Source organism: Leopardus geoffroyi, chromosome B3 (genome assembly GCF_018350155.1).
Source record: "Leopardus geoffroyi isolate Oge1 chromosome B3, O.geoffroyi_Oge1_pat1.0, whole genome shotgun sequence".
Taxonomy (NCBI): Eukaryota; Metazoa; Chordata; class Mammalia; order Carnivora; family Felidae; genus Leopardus; species Leopardus geoffroyi.
Window position 1 is genome coordinate 107811943 of NC_059337.1, and position 17277 is coordinate 107829219.

At 38.2% G+C, this 17277-nt stretch overlaps 2 protein-coding genes across 7 annotated transcripts in view; one reads left to right on the forward strand and one right to left on the reverse strand.

Moving 5' to 3' along the window:
* Window positions 1-5975: 5975 nt before the first annotated feature.
* On the reverse strand, window positions 5976-16631 carry TRMT5 (tRNA methyltransferase 5). Its single transcript, XM_045451172.1, has 5 exons — window positions 16384-16631; window positions 14541-15196; window positions 11788-11912; window positions 6974-7628; window positions 5976-6619 (listed from the first exon to the last, which is right to left on the reverse strand). The coding sequence occupies exons 1-5, from the start codon at window positions 16629-16631 to the stop codon at window positions 6504-6506; spliced, it is 1800 nt and encodes a 599-aa protein (XP_045307128.1). The 3' UTR covers window positions 5976-6503.
* Window positions 16626-17277, forward strand: part of SLC38A6 (solute carrier family 38 member 6) — a 75800-nt gene continuing 75148 nt past the window's right edge. For 4 of the 6 annotated variants that reach the window (XM_045451166.1, XM_045451167.1, XM_045451169.1 and 1 more), the window contains exon 1: window positions 16630-16734. In XM_045451166.1, the coding sequence (XP_045307122.1) occupies window positions 16630-16734 (105 nt within the window). Of the gene's footprint in view, window positions 16822-17277 lie in introns of all 6 variants that reach the window. The other 2 variants (XM_045451171.1, XM_045451170.1) reach the window with 2 other exon arrangements.

A 17277-nucleotide genomic window follows, 5' to 3' on the forward strand; every position in this document is an offset into this window, starting at 1 on the left:
TATTATTTCTTCTCATAAAACGTTCCTTCCCCCCTCCCCCAATGTTCTTAATACTAGTCCAGACAAGTGGATATATTTCCTTCTACCAGCAGGTTGTGGCAAGTAAAACTTGACCTATGATAATGCCGTTCTCTCAATTTTAAGGACTCAGTGCCTGTTTTGAGCAGTGGAAAGTGAGACAACCTCGATCAAGGTATTATAGTTCCCAGCTGTGAGCCACACTTCGGATAAACCAGAGGAGAGTATTAACCTGCTTTAATGACAAATTCAAAGAAATAAGTTAATAAAATTTAATACCTAAATGGCACCTTTCACTTCAAATGTGAGCTCATTTTATGATGAAACCTTGGAGACTGGAATGGATACATTTTAAACGAAATTTCCCAGAGTAAATTGCAGACTCTGATATAGTTTCTGTTGAAACTTCAAAGGCTTTTGGTATACCCAGGATTTTGCTTAGAGTTGGATGTGGACAGGACGGATATTTGTGGCATCTCAATCTTACACGAGCCTGTTACATAGACCACTGGGTACGGGACATACTTTCTCAAGGAAATTAAGGGATTTCCTATCAAATGTCCATCACAACAGATGTTAATTTCATGGGAGGAAAGTTATGTGAAACAAGATTTGTGGTTACATTAGGGTGGAATATCCTTATGTAACAACTCCATCTTATTTGACTAAGCAGGTATTAATTTTAGAGGTATATCTTTATCTTTACAATAGACCCTGGAAGAAGTTTAAACTATATGGATCCACTTATATGTGGATTTTTTTTGTACAGTACTGTAAAAGTATTTTTTCTTCCTTATGATTTTCTTAACATTTTCTTTTCTCCAAGCTTACTTTATTGTAAGAATATAGCGTATAAAACATATACAAAATATGTATAATTGACTGTTATGTTTGTTATGGCTTCTGGTCAACAGTAGGCTATTAATAGTTAAGTTTTGGGGGGAGTCAAAAGTTATATGTGGATTTTCCAATGTGTGTATCGGGGGCTGGGTAACAGTGCCCCAACTCCTGTGTTGTTCAAGGGTCAACTGTAGTTCTAACTATCTTTGATAACAGAAAACCAAGGCATCAAATAATTGAGTAGGCTAAGATAATATAAACAAGTTAATAAAAAGCTAGAATTGAAACCTTTTTTTAAAGTCTATTACTATCTATACTCTATCAGGCTGCATCCTGTTTTTCATATCTATCAGCATTCTCCAATTGAGGATTAGGGTTTTAAGTACAGTCTATAAATCTGTTCAAAGAATAGTGAGAACATTGGGCTTACGGTTAAGGCTTTGCTGTACTCAGCTGCCAAATTACAGTATCCAGTCTTCACAAAAGAAACACTATTACTTGTTCTTAGTGCCTTGTATAATGTATTTAAATGAACTAATTAATAGAACAGTTCAAAGGCTTTCGAAACTTTTTTCAAACCTACCTTATTGTAGAAATTGCCTGCCTCTGATTTGGCAAATAAATTGAATGCCAAAACCTTTATATATTTGTAAATATTTTGCCCTTACTATTACCATACCTTGTTCAATAGGCCAAATAAGAAGTTGCTAACTAACCCTATTAGATCAAAGGGAATGGTGAAAGGTAACTTACTGACAATTCACTAAATAACAAATATTCTGAATTAATGAGGTTATCCCCTATCTTCCCAGTGATTTCCTCTTTCAGAGACAAAATGCTGTACAAATCTTTCTTCTACATGAATTAAGTCTTTTAACATTGTACAACACTAGCACAGAAACAATAGCTAGCAACTACTGAGCGATACCTATGCCCCAAGCACTGCATTTCATGCACTGTGTATTATCATCTAGTCTTTACACTGCTAGTATTATTGTACCCATTTTAACATATGGAGAAGCCAAGGCATAGGGAGGTTAACTAACTTGCCAAAGGTCAATACAACTTAAAAGTAGCACAGTGGATTTGAACCCAAGTGGTCAGAAGTCCATGCTCCAGAGATGACTGTCAAACTGTCAAGCTTATAAACAACAGCTGTGTAGAATCAAGTTTGAGTAGTCAAACTTCCTAAGACTTCCAGGAAGTTTTAAAGATGAAGTGTCTAGTTATTTTATGGTATATAAATGACATCAACTTAATAACCTTGTTTATATCCTTGGGAGAAATTCATTATGTAGAACATGATTTGACTATTAACTACCTTCCTTTGGGAAGCAGATATTAATGGTATTGAATATGGTTTACATCATGGTCGGGATGCACTATTAGTATTTAATTTCATTCAATAAATATTTGATCTAATTCTCTTAGATGTTATCTTTAGGCTGTCAACTGGTGGTCAGGTGATCATTTCAAAATCCAATTAAGGTGGCAGAAAAACTTGTCACAAAGCTAACAAAGTTGAACAATTGTATGGGCATCTGGGTGGCCGTCAGTTAAGTGTCCAACTTCGGCTCAGGTCGTGATCTCAGTTTGTGAGTTCAAGCCCCGTGTTGGGCTCTGTGCTGACAGTTCGGAGCATGGAGCCTGTTTCCGATTCTGTCTCTCTCTCTTACTGCCCCTCCCTCACTCATGCTCTCTCTTTCTCTCAAAAATAAATAAATGTGGGGGAAAAATTTTAAAAAGATGGATCTACTGAGCTTTCCACCTGTCATTTTCTAGTGGACATCAAGAGTTCAGTTACCAGGTATCCCATTAAAAACTTTAGGATGGGCCTACATTTAAATAATGAAATAATTGTACATTCACTTATCCACGCTGAGGGAAAAGGGGGGAGGAGTTAAAATGTTAATAGAGGCATTTAAGGATTCCATTTCCTTTACAATTATATACTGCATATTTTGTCTAAGGGGTGACTAAATAGAGGCAAGAATCTTACCACTTTACATGTATGAATAAGAACATCATTTGTACCCATAATTAGTATTTACAACCTAGTATGTCAATGTACAATACTAGGAAAAAAAAAATCCCATTCCTACTTGCAAATTAAAATTCTCTTCACCTAGAGCAGAAGGCCAACTATGGACCCCTGGCCAAATCCAGCTGGTGCCTGTTTCTGTATGTTCCATGAGCTAGAATTGTCTACATTTCTTAAGGTTGAAAAAAGCCAAAATACATGCTTTTTAACAAGTAAAAAGCATAAAAAATTCAGATTTCACTGTCCATAAATGAAAGTTGTTTTGGCATATAGTGCATGTATTGTCCATGGCTGCTCTGGGGTACTACTATGATGGAGTTGAGCAGCAACACAGACCTTATGGCTTGCAAAGCCTAAAATACTATCTGGTTCATAACAGGAAGCATACTGACCCATGACCTACACACTCCTCATTTGGAGGGGAGGGAAGGGAAGAAAATTAGAAGTCCCAAACTGAATTAACCCCCAAGGTCTTGCAGAGGATAGTTTTGGTTGATTTTCAGAATCAATTTTCAGTGCCTTTAGATAAGGGATGAGGGCTCTGATTCATTACTTTCCTACACTTTTTACCATTTATCACTTTCACCTGTTTATATTACCTACTTGCTTCTGAAGGCATCTGAGTTTGTAATCAGTGATTTAGATGAGTGGTCCTCAAGCCTTTCTGTAAGGCCAGACAGTAAATATTTTAGGCTTTGTGATAAAATAAGTTAGCACACTGTTTTTAATGAACAAAATTCAAAATATAATTGAGTGTGTCTAATTACATTGTAGCTCAAGAAGAGCTCCTTGTTCCTTTAATTGGGGTTCTAAGTATTTCCTATCAAAATCAGTTGTAAATGATTACCTGTTATATAGTTATCTGTGATGAGATTTAAAAATGTCTTTTTTTTACATAGATATATACTACCAAATACTGGCACCAATCCAGAAGCATACGATTTTAATTGGGTATATTCATCACTTGGAAGGCATTTGTAAACTCTATTAGATTCTTCCCTTGATACCTGCCTTTTAGCATGTCATTACATAGCACATTAATCACTTCCAATTGAACATTAGGTAGAAGCTCAATTATGGTAAATAGATTTTGAAATATGTAAATTTCCTTTGCATTTTTGCCAAGGTCCGAAAAAATGCTGAACACAGAAAATATCTCTACTGCTAATTTGAAAGTGGAAATCTTGTTTCTTGTTTTAGTTTTTGACAGCATGAGAAATGTGGAACAAAAGATACTGTGATTCAAATGTCTGTTGAAATGACTACCACAGTTTCACATTAAAGCTGTTTGCTTTATAATTATAGGTTAAAACCTTTAAGAAATATTATCAAGTCATTAGCAAAAGCTAATTTCCAGAGACATTCAGTGTTCTAGAATAATGTTTAAGAGTGGTTCCTCTTGTTAAGAAAAATTTCAGTCTTGACCTTGAACTCGAAAAATTGCAATCAGGGGCGCCTGGATGGCTCAGTCGGTTAAGGGGTCGACTTCGGCTCAGGTCATGATCTCATGGTCCGTGAGTTGGAGCCCCACGTCGGGCTCTGTGCTGACAGCTCAGAGCCCGGAGCCTGTTTCAGATTCTGTGTCTCCCTCTCTGACCCTCCCCTGTTCATGCTCTGTCTCTCTCTGTCTCAAAAATAAATAAACGTTAAAAAAATTTTTTTTCTTTTAAAAGAAAAAGAAAAATTGCAATCAAACTTGACAATTACTAAGCAAATCAAACTCATGTTGAACAAACCAGATTCAGATTCAAGTTCAATTTCTGACAAAAATTAAAGGACTTGAGGGTGGTTAGGAGCCATGAAAGCAAATGAGACTTAGTATTGACACCACTAGTTCAGTAACACATGGCAGGTTCAAATATCTTCTGCAGGGAACTTGCTGGTGAAGAAAGGAGTGAATAACCACAGGTTTTACCAAGCTCTGTATATTTCTCCCAACTAGGTCTTTTTTTTTTTTTTAATGTTTGTTTATTTTTGAGAGAGACAGAGCATGAGTGGGGGAGAGGCAAAGCGAGAGGGAGACACAGAATGCGAAGCAGGCTCCAGGCTCTGAGCCAACAGCACAGAGCCCGACGCGGGGCTCGAACTCAAACTGTGAGATCATGACCTAAGCCCAAGTTGGACACAACTGACTGAGCCACCCAGGCTCAGGTCTTTTTCTACTTCACGTATCTTTTACCACCATCAGTTGTAACACATCATAGCAGATTCCACTTCAGGTTGTAAAGAATTGTTTTCTCAACTTCTTTAAAAATACTCACCCATAGTTGTTCCGTGCAGAGTATTCATAGAAGCTTAATTCTTCAGCAACTTCAAACTCAGCACTGATGTCTCAAATAAATAAGACCTGAGCAGTAGTAGTAACATCTATCAACTCATCAAGAATCAGACTCATTTACCTTTTTAATTGACTTCATTTTGTTCCCAGTGTCCCAAACTTTTTGAGCAACTGTTTTTTCCAAAAGGCCAACAAACAGTCTCAAACAATTTTACTTTCCCTGGATGCATTTCTTTGGCTGCTGCACTCAAATACAATTAACTCGCCATCAGTAAATGGCTTTCCTTGATGGGGTTACGAGAGTCCCTTAGAGACTTATTTCAGTTGCACCCTCATTTTCATTTTTTATTTTGTGAAGAAGTTCTGCTCATTTGAGATATTTCTAGATTAAATTTCTAGTTTTTCTGACAGTTGCTTGCCTGTGAGTGAAATACTAGATGAATGCTTCTATTGGTAATGTCAACATATATTGTATTTTAGCTCAGGTATAGATTCTTTGTTATCTAATTAGTTATCAAAATAATGGACACTCCACTGTGCCTTCAAAGCACATTAGAAGTCCAGTTTTCTTGTTTTGAAAGGATGGCTATACACTAGTAATAATAATGTATTTAAAGCTTGGTGATTTATATGGTAATCAAGACGCTGTTGAGTTACAACCATGTCACTGCGATGTGCAGTGTGCTGAGCAGCAGTGAGAACTGAGGAGAATCACTTCCTGTCCGTGTTGTAAAGTACTCAACTCTGCTTTAATACCATAAAAGCAGCCACAGACAACATGTAAACAAACGAGCATGATGTATTCCAATAAAACTGTATTTATGGACACTGAAATTCAAATTTCATACAATTTTCATGTCACAAGATTTCTAAAATTCTTTTTCGACCGTTAGTATAAGAACCATTCTCAGGTCATTTATTTGCCGTACAAAAACAGGTTGTAGGCTAGATTTGGCTTGTCAGGCATGGTTTACCATTCCTGATCTAAATAATTTCATTTTTTATTACTAGTTTAGGGGTACTTATATAAAATTTAGGCATACTCTCCAACTGGGGATCACTGCAAAGTGATTGTTAGCAGGCAATTATCCCACCTTCAAAAACTATTTTCCCAGGAGACAGTCAATATTTAAATATATGTATCTAATACAAAATTAGACATAATTTAGATTATAAGATTATAATCTAATTATTATCACTTAGATAAAATAGACTTATTTAAATTTTAATTTGATAACTTATAACAGCAAGGGTAAAATATAAGTGTTCAGTACTAAAATGAATGCTAAAATTTTATGAAATCATTATATTTTATTACATAAAGGTCTAATGGGGAGATGGAGAAGACATTTCCAATGAAGTGACTGAAGCAATTTGAGTTTTTTCTTCTGAAAAGACTTTATCTGTCTTCTGGCGTTTAAGAGGTGGGTCGTCCTGATTCTCTGTAACAAAGCCAAAAAACCCGTTATTAGGTAAGAGACTTAACATTGGAAAATACCTTTAAAAAGCAAACAATATAGGCATTTTAAAGATTCTGAATACTCAACGTATACATAAAATAGTAACATGACTGCAGATTTATTATCATAATGAAATAACCTTCTGCTAGACTGAATAGTGTGTATGTCATACTAAAATTCGTAAAATTGCGAGAAACCAGTCACAATTGAGTGGCAAAGAATCTTGAACCGAAATATCTAACTAGAATTAGTTTAACCTATTTCCAAATTTAATAAATATTAAAAGCTACATGAAAAGTATTATAGTTTACATTTAATTTCCCAGAAATTGCTCACCTAGAGTTAGGGTCTGGTTCTTGTAGAGCACAGCAGCAGGAATCCGAAAGGTGATACATAACATTTCCTTGTTAGGGGCTACATTTCTTACTAGGTGAACTGAACTGCATGCCTCCAAGGAAATGCCTAACACAGCCCCAGCTCGCTGCTGAACATCCTTAGCAGGATTAGGGTCTTTGGAAAAGCTGTAACAGTGCACTATGGGAAGGAGCTCAATGCCACATGGCGGCCCATCTAAAAGCAATTTGAAAACACTGAGAAATTCAATAGCCTTTGCTGGCAAGTTCATGACAATGTGCACAGAGTGTTTTCTTTCTTTTGACAGTGGTCCCAGCTGCTGCATTAACTCTTCTCTGACTGGTCCTTGAAGGAAGTCTTTCCCATCCAAGTTAAAGACTTTCACCTTTTGGTCCACTTTGTTTAATTTACAATTGTGCAATAGCCATTTATGGGATTCAGGATTGAGATCATTAGCAAATACAGTGCAATTTTTCTTTGCTACTGGAATGGCAAAAGGCCCAACCCCAGCAAAAACATCAAATAGCACATCTCCAGATTTGAGAAGTTCTGTGATACGACTGTGTTCTGTAGAGAGACGAGGATTCCAATAGACTTTCGAAAAATCAAATTCATAGGTGTAGCCGTTTTCTCGAACCTGAAAAAGGTATCATACCTTGGTTAACCTGTTTAGTTTTAAATTCCAGCCATGGACACTGGATGGGTACGCCCACACATTTAAATTTAGGAGCAAATAACTGCATTTTAATTAGAATTCTGGTGTTTATGCTATTCTTGAAGCCAGTTAACACCCCGCATTAGACTTTGACCTAAGAAAAGTCCTCTCTTTAAAGCCAAATGACTCTCCGTCTCATTCTACCCGGTCATAAAGTGGTTCCCAAATCACATAAGGCATTTTTCAGACAGGCCAATTGACTGGATTAATCCTACTCTATTTTGTCACCTGACAGAGAGGGAAATAAACCTATAATTTGAAACAACACAACACATATCTTCATGAGGACTAGCTGAAGTTGCAGACAGCATTCCCCTCAGCAAATAAGCTTCCTTAATTTTCAGTTTGTAAGAGGGAGGCATGACAGATGTGTCTTGTACTGGGGCACCTGTGTGGCTCAATCAGTTAAGCATCCAACTCTTGATCTCAGCTCAGGTCACAACCTCACGGTTCGTGAGATCGAGCCCCGCGCTGGGCTCCGCACTGGCAGCATGAAGCCTGCTTGGGGTTCTCTTTCTCCCTCTCTCTCTGCCCTTCCCCAGCTTGTGTGTGCACGTTCTCTCTCTTGAAATAAATAAAAAACATTAAAAAAAATCTGGGGAAAGAAAAGACGTGCCATGTACACATTGGATTTTGAGGTATTTTACTATGTTTTTAGACAGTTACTTGGATTTTGCAAGGTTCATATCTACAAATTTTAGCCAGTGTATAGAACAAATCCTTCCCCTACTTTCTCTTTTCCCAATTTTGAGTTTTCATGGATTAAACTAAATATATTTAGTGAAGCTAAGTCTTGAAATTTAAAACTTTAAGACTTTGTGCCATTTTTTTGGGGAACAATCATAAGCATGTTAGAAAATAGAAAACAAAACTAAAATTACAGTCATGTAATGTGACCTCAGCCTTCATTTTAAGCCCCTTGTTTTAATGGATGAAGAATCAAAAGGCCAGAAAAGTTCCTAAGTTCTACAAATCTGAGAGAGATACATCTTCTATATTCTGCCTTCATGGAATATTTTGCTTTCAAATTTGTGTAAATATGTTTTCCTTCCGACCACATCAGATGCTCTGGCCACGTTAAGGCTCCAGAGTTGGAAATGTTCCTTCATTATTCTGCTAACTAAAACTCTCTAGATCTATAACCTGGAAGGTCTGAATATGTCTTGGGATGCTTTTCCTGAAATATCCTTCCTACTCCCCCTTCTTTTAAATTTTTTTTTTTCAACGTTTATTTATTTTTGGGACAGAGAGAGACAGAGCATGAACGGGGGAGGGGCAGAGAGAGAGGGAGACACAGAATCGGAAACAGGCTCCAGGCTCCGAGCCATCAGCCCAGAGCCCGACGCGGGGCTCGAACTCACGGACCGCGAGATCGTGACCTGGCTGAAGTCGGACGCTCAACCGACTGCGCCACCCAGGCGCCCCCCTACTCCCCCTTCTTAAGGTGAAGCATAGTACTACTTTTAAAAAATTAGACTTTAAGTATCCTTCTGATTTTACTCATACTGTCTTTCAACCTAACCCACTCAGCATTACTTTCAGCCCGATTCACTCTCAGGAATCTTTTTACTCACAATAGACACAGAAAGTACTTATGCTGCTTGAGCTCCTAAAATTAAATGTGATTCTGTTTGTAGTAAAGAAATTATACTGAGTTTTTGCATTTACTTTAAGGTATAAATGTTAAATATAAAATATATCCTAAGAACAAACTTCAGTTGACTTAAGAAATCAATCAGAAGCCATTTAAAAAATTACAGAAGTTTCTGAGAACTTTTAGATCTCTGAGAAGAAGGAAGTACCCTAAAGGGCAGTACCAAATGAAGAACAAGCAGCACTCAATCAGTATGCTGAGATAAGCACGGATACCAGCAAAGCACTCACATTCAAATCTTACTTGCCAGATCAGACCCCACACAATCAATACACACAAGCAGTAGGCCGTGGACGTTATACAGGGAAAGATCATGCATGGACTCTGGAGTCAGAAGCCTGGCTCCAAAAATCCAGCTCAGTCATTCCTTGTTACTTTATCTGCATAAAGAGAATATTAGAAACAACCACCATTATATTTACCCAAGGGATACAGATGCACTGTTTCGAAGGGGCACACGCACCCCAATGTTTATAGCAGTGCTATTGACAATAGCCAAAGTATGGAAAGAACCCAAATGTCCATGATGGATGAATGGATAAAGAAGATGTGGTGTATATATACGTGTACACACACAGCACACACACACACACACACACTGGAGTATTACTTGGCAATCAAAAAGAAAGAAATCTTGCCATTTGCAACTATGTGGATGGAGCTGGAGAGTATTATGCTCAGTGAAATTAGCCAGTTAGAAAAAGACAAATATCACATGACGTCACTCATATGAAGACTTTAAGATACCAAACAGATGAACATTAGGGAAGGGAAGCAAAAAGACAGGGAGGGGACAAAACATAAGAGACTCTTAAACAGAGAACAAACAGAGGGTTGCCGTAGGGGCTCTGGGAGAGGGGATGGGCTAAATGGGTAAGGGGCATTAAAGAATCTACTCCTGAAATCATTGTTGCACTATATGCTAACTAACTTGCATGTAAATTAAACAATAAATAAATTTAAAACAAAACAAAATAACCACTATTATCTTGTGGGCTTCTAAGGATTTGTTATATTTAAAACATTAGCTCAGGCCTAATAGTAAGTATGTAGTAAATGGTGTTTTAATATTCTGTTATAATTAAATTATGGAGAAACAATTTTATACTTAAAATATTCACCTAAATCTATGTGGCCCAGAATCTTAAAAAATAGTTATTTTGCATAAACTCTCCTGGGTTTTATAAAGTCCTGTTTAAGAGAAAGAAGTCAGCGAGAGAAAGACAAATACCATATAATTTCACTCATATAGAATTTAAGAAACAAAACAGATGAACATATAGGAAGGCAAAAAAAAAAAAAAAGAGAGAGAGAGAGAAGCAAACCATAAGAGCTTAAGTCTCTTAACTATAGAGAACTGAGTGTTGCTGGATGGGAGGTGGGGGGGGAGCTAAATGGGTGATGGGCATCAAGGGGGGCACTTGTTGCGATGAGCACTGAGTGTTATCTGTAAGTGATGAATCACTAAATTCAACACCTGAAACCAATATTACCCTATTAGTTAACTAGTATTTAAATAAAAACTTGGAACCAACAAAGGTACATCTAACATCTTAAGAGTGGGCTTTGTTATTAAAATTTTTATCAAGTTATGGAGAGAAGTTAACCTATTTCCTAGCTTGGGTACAACATGTCACATAATATTAACACATAATTATCTACGACTTTTAAATCAAAAAAATGTTTATATTATCCAGCACTTCAGAGGATTTTGGGGGTAGAGGATGAGAAAGTGGTTTACCCCAGGAATCTCTTCCTACATATTAAAAATATTTTTTCTTTGAAATAGGTTTGTTTTGTTTTTCTTATAAAAGAAATATGTGCTCCGTAGAAGAGTATAAAAATGAGAACAAAGGTCACTAGTCACTACTGTATCAAATAAAAATATGCCCACTGTTAACATTCTGATATATGTGCATATTTACATACATATTTAGTTAAAATGGAGCTATGTATATATATACTACTCTACAACTGGTGTTTTTGTCACTTAACCTATCACTGGGCAATTTATTTTAGTAAGTGTGGAGCTCAATAATCTATAATGATGGAGTATTTCATTGTGTTGTTATACCAAAATTTAATCAATTTTCCGATGAACATTTAGGTTGTTTCCACTCCTTTGTAGAACCTGGTACATACACATCACTACAATTTTCTCCAATTATATCCTTGAGATAACTTCCCATAAATGGAATCCTAGGTCAAAGGAGGTACCTATTCAAAATGGCAATTTTTACCATATACTCTTTCTGAATGTTTGTATCAAATTTGCACTTCCATCAAAAGGATATACAAATGTTCACATTCTCACATACTCATCAATATTGGGTTATTATAAATACTTTTAATCTTTGACATCTATTCTGATTCTAAACATTAATCTTGATATAATCTGTACCTAGGAGACAATAAGATATTCCATACCTTGGTCATCATGTTCTCCTCTCCAGACAGCACTTCCATTTGGAAATTTCGGTACGTGTTATCAATGTTATTGATTTTATTTACTGCTGAGGTGATTCCTGGATTTTTGTCAATCATAACTTGACCTGAAAGATGAGAATTCATAAATATTGCCAATCGGTTGCAAAATAAAACTGAAAATATAAAATGGAAATAAACTGTATTTCTTTTGGTTATAGACAAAAGTTGCATCTAGTGTGTATATCGTGGCATGCAATTCTAAAAATTCAGTGGATTAGCAAAGTTAATTAATGTCTGCCAGCCTCTAATACAAAGACAAAAAACCATACGGGTACACAAGTTTTTATTTATTTATTTTGAGAGAGAGAGAGAGTAAGCGAGCTAGTGTGCGCATGAGCAGTGGAGACGCAGAGAGAGATGCAGAGAATCCTAAGCAGGCTCTGCACTAACAGTGCAAAGGTAGGGCTCAAACTCACGAACTGTGAGATGATGATGTGAGTTGAAATCAAGAGCTGGACACAACCGAATGAGCCACCCAGCCACCCTATATGGGTACATTTTTAAAGAAAAATTTTTGAGGAGTTTCAGTCTATCTAATAGTGTTCCTTTTTTTTTTTTTTTAAATTAAATCTCAAACGGACCAATACACAACAATAAGCAAAAAAGTAGACCATAAGGTAAAGAACAGAAAGGAAAAGTATAAGGACCATTGCAACAAATGATCTCTAAAATCACCAGCCTGTTCCCACTGACCTAATCAAATGTCTGCTTTACTATGTACTTAAAAAAGATGCCCCACTTTGGAAATACATACCAGTAAAATAAGTTTTCAAATAAAAGAAACAGATTATTTAGAGTCTTATCTAAAATGTTCATTTAATTAAATTGTTCTTTTTGTCAAATATTTGCCAAAGCAGAAAGAGCTACAAATAAAATACACCAGAAATGGTATATTGATGCCCTTTACTTAAAGTCTACTTTTTTGTTAGCGCTTAAAAAAATTGTAAGAATCTATATGTCATGTCATTGCATAAAGAAAGATAACTTGATTTGTAAGTTAGTAAAAAGTGCTCAATAATACAAACATGCTGACATATAACCAGAATTTGTCCAATTTCTTTTTGACAATTAGATACCTGATTTTGAATATGACTCTAGCCAATCATTATTCTTATCCTGTTCTGCTTCAGATATCAGAAGTCAATTTTTAAGGTATAATAGTTTGAAATGAGGAATGAAATAAAAAAAACAAACTGAAAGTCTATAGCAAAAGCTTTAAAATTATCCCTGGATGAAAATGCTTCACTTTTAATCTAGGAGGGCCCTGAATAAAATAGGGATGCCAAAAGGGATGTTTTGAGTTCTGACAGGCGATGACTCATACATAGCAAAGCTTATCTTTGACATTTGTACCCAGGCATAATTATAAAGATCTGCTTAATTATTTATTGTGTTACCGTTGTGCATTATCAGTCCCTTTCATCAGTAAAAACAAAGGAAATGCATAATAGCATATTTCTGAAATCCTAATCATGCAAAATATTGAGAACTACATTTTATTTTATTTTATTTAAAGCATGAGAGTGCAAGCAAGCTGGAGAGTGGGGCAGAGGGGTAGGAAGGGGGGGGTAGAGAGAGAGAGAGAGAGAGAGGGAGAGGGAGAGAGAGAAAGAGAGAGAATAGAGAGAGAGAATATCCCAGGCAAGCTCCATGTTCAGCATGGAACCTGACAGAGGGCTTGATACCACGACCTTTGGGATCATGACCTGAGCTGAAATCAAGAATTGGACAGTCAACCAACTGAGCCACACAGGTGCCCTGAGAACATGTTAAAGGTGAAAATAATTCTCAAAAGTTCTGACAATTACTCTACATTAAAAAGAAAAAAAAAATCTGGAGAATACACGGACATCAAATATTTGTATAAGGACACCTGCAATCCTGATTAGTCTTCTACTTCTTTCTTCTCCCAAAGGATAAAGGACCCAGGCTCAAACTTGGGCTTACAGAGATACAACATACAAAAACATTATTTTTTTTTAATGTTTATTTTTGAGAGAGAGATTGAGAGGGAGAGAGAGAGAGAGACCGAGCACAAGCCAGGGAGGGGCAGAGAGAGGGAGACACAGAATCTGAAGCAGACTCCAGGCTCTGAGCTGTCCGCACAGAGCCTGACACGGGGCTTGAACTCATGAACCATGAGATCATGACCTGGGCTGAAGTTGGACGCTCAATTGACGAGTGACCCAAGTGTCCCCAAAAGCATCATTTCTAAATGACTAAGGGCACTAAAAAACAAAGTATGGCGCCAGACATATAGAAGAGGCTCAGCATCTGATTCTGATTCAGAATCAAAGCATGAATAAACAGGGTCTTGAACTTTTGATGGTAAACACTCAAATTTAATTAAGAAACCTAGAATTCAGCATAGTCCTGAGGGCCTAATAACGCCTATGTACCAAATGACGAGGTGCCAAAGAATTCTGCCAAAGCAAAAAATTTGAGTTTAATCTATGCTTGTATATTGTGTACAGAAAAGCCTGAACTGATTTTTAGAGTTTGCTATCACTCTGGAGAGAGTATTCCAAAATGGCTTTCAAAAGAGAGGGTATGTAGCTCAAGATGCAGCTTAAAATTAAAATGATAACATGTCCTGCTTCTGTAATTTGACATTTAAGAAAGTCATTTTAAGAACTAAAATGAGAACCTAATTACTTTCTAGCACATAAATATTATTACTAAGACACACCTACCAATTAAATGCTTGAAAGGTAGTTGATGATCTCGAAGGTTCAGGTGGGCAATATGTCCAACTCTGCTAAATCCTGAAGTCACATCTTGACCTTCAGGAAGCACAGCTCTCAAGATTTCTTCCGACTTAAAGTTTTCATAAGTGAGTTCCAAATTATATTTATGTATCTGTGGACTGACATTAAGCTGCTTTAAAATACTGAGTTCTGCTCTCTCAAAGGAACCATCAGTAAATATTTTATAGGGATCCAACATAACTAGTCTACTCTCTTCATCTTCTGGATCTTCAATTACACGTTTTATGCCTGGGCGCTGCAGTGCTGCCCTTTTAAGGGATCGCATCAATTTATTGACTATTTCTTTCCTCACTTTAAGTACTGGGATGGTGACTGTCTTTTTAAAAGCTGTTCTATCAAGTTTTGTCATTCCTCGAACATTAGAGGGTGGTAAAAACAATTCAGAGTCTCTCTGGTTTGTTTCTATTTCAGTCATGGTGGAGAATCTTCTCCTTTGATCCAGCAAGAAAATACCAGGTGCTCTGCTAAGTTTCTGTATCTGTGACGTCCAAGCAAGTGGAGCCAATGATTCTGATTCAGATATTCTACAGGTTTCCACTTTGAAAAGTATTCTTGAGAATCCAAATTGTCTCCATAAGTTCCTAAAAAAGAAAAAAAAAAAAAAAAAAGGATGCACTTAAAAAAACAAACAAAACAAAAACAGAAAGCTACAACCTTACATGTTCACAACAGGTTAAGAATAAAAAATCTAAATTCTATAGTTTTAAATAACATGCTAAATGCTGACTGGTGTGTGAGAAGTATACTATCTTTTCCATGATATGTTGTCTTTTATAGTAGTGAATAATAAATTTGCACCTTAACCCATCTGCTGCCAGGACAAGGGCTTAGTGACCCATCAGCCTCCCTATAGTCAATGAACCTCTCCACCCACAATTTTCTACAGAATAAGTTTGGGATTGGAAGGCTGACGTTGGACTTAAACGATCCATCTCTAAATGAAATGGTCATTATATTTATGACTTTACCAATGGCAATATTTACTAGGATACTTATGGGTGCTTATTACATCAGAGGCTGTGCTACATGCTTTACACACATTATCTATCTTGGGAGGTGTGTGGTTATCACATCTTTATTTTGTAAACGAGCAAACTAAAGGTCAGGAGTAGGTTAATTCATCCAGTCTCGTTTCTGCGCAGGGATTAAAAACCAGGTCTGTCTGACTGACTTCAGAGCCTGTATTCTTAATATATTGATTGGTATGTTGTTTGTCTTTAATGCTTCACTACCCCAAGTCCTGTCTATAACTTGAGGTTTCAGTATTTTGAGGACTAGGGCTTTGCAGAGTTCTATGTCCATTCCATTAATAGTATCAGATATTCACTTTGCCTTCTAGAATACCAAAGAAATAATTGGAAGGGGAGAGGACCCTGCCCCAGAACCCCGTGAAGCAATTCTCAAACTTCACAGTCAGGGTTCAAGTTTGGTCTAGCAGTTCCCCAGCTGCGTGATCTTGTAATTTCTTAATCGGAGTCTCGGTTTCCCACATGTAAAATATGGCTAACGGCTCGATCAGAAAGCTTCTGAACACATAAAACACATTCCTTCGCACCCAGTACTAGGGCCCAAGCTCAGCACCCGGGCGGTGGGTGACCTCGCGACCTGCGCCAAGAAGCGAGTGGCGGAGAGCAGACCTTGGAGGACGGGTACTACCACCTGACCCTCAGCCTCTCGGATCAGGGGCACTGCGGTCACCACTTCACCAACGTCACCATCCCAATTCCCGGCGCCGCTCGGCGGTTGACTCCAAGTCTAGACCCCTCACCTCATGCTCTGGTGCAGCTCAGAAGAGAGTCGCTCGTGGAAGGGCTGGCCCTCGATGACATCATCACGGTTCGCCACGGAGGGGCGAGCGTCATCAGAGCCCGTCGATTCGCTTCTTTCTTCTCCGCCCCGGTCGGTACGGGAACCCGGAAGGGCCGGGCTCCCCGCCCCGCCTCCCGCGCGACTATTGACTGGAAGGCTGGGGTAGGAGCTCGCAGATGGACCTGGTTGTCGGCCAGCGAGCAGCATGGAGGCGCCCTGGGGGATCGGCAACGCCGAGCGGAGCTGGTACGTCTCGGCCCAGCAGTCCGAAGCGGCGGAGGCGGAAGAGTTGAGCCCGTTGCTAAGCAACGTAAGTTTCCTCGGGAAGCTTCTGGGTGCTGCAGGCCTCCGGCCTTTTTACTGAAATTCCTGACAGATGAGACCTGGAAAAGAAGAGGTGCGGGTGCTGCACGGGGAGAAGGGAGAACCTGGAGCCTGACTCTTGGGGGATGGGGCCCAAAGGCAGGAGCCAGACACAGATGAGACCCAGCGAGTGCATGAATGTGATTGCAGCGTAACATGCCCTAGCGAGAAAGTAAAGGCGCGGGCACAGGTGGAAGAGGTGCAGCACCATTTGGAGGCTGGGGGACCTGACTGGAGGAGCAGCCCTGCCGTTATGTAACTCAGTGCTGTCTGTTAGTGTCTTTGTCGACTTCCTGTTCCCTCCAACAGTCTTGTGAGGTTTTTGCCAGAGTCACGAGATTTTTCTTCCCTAGACTTAGTCATTGGGTGCCTGGAAACCTCATACAGAGCTCCTTAGCGGTGAAGGAGTAGAGGTGGCCTGGTAATGAGTACATAGCACTTCCCTGACCCTAAAACCTGTGCAAGGGGGGCCCTCGGCTTTTTAACTCAA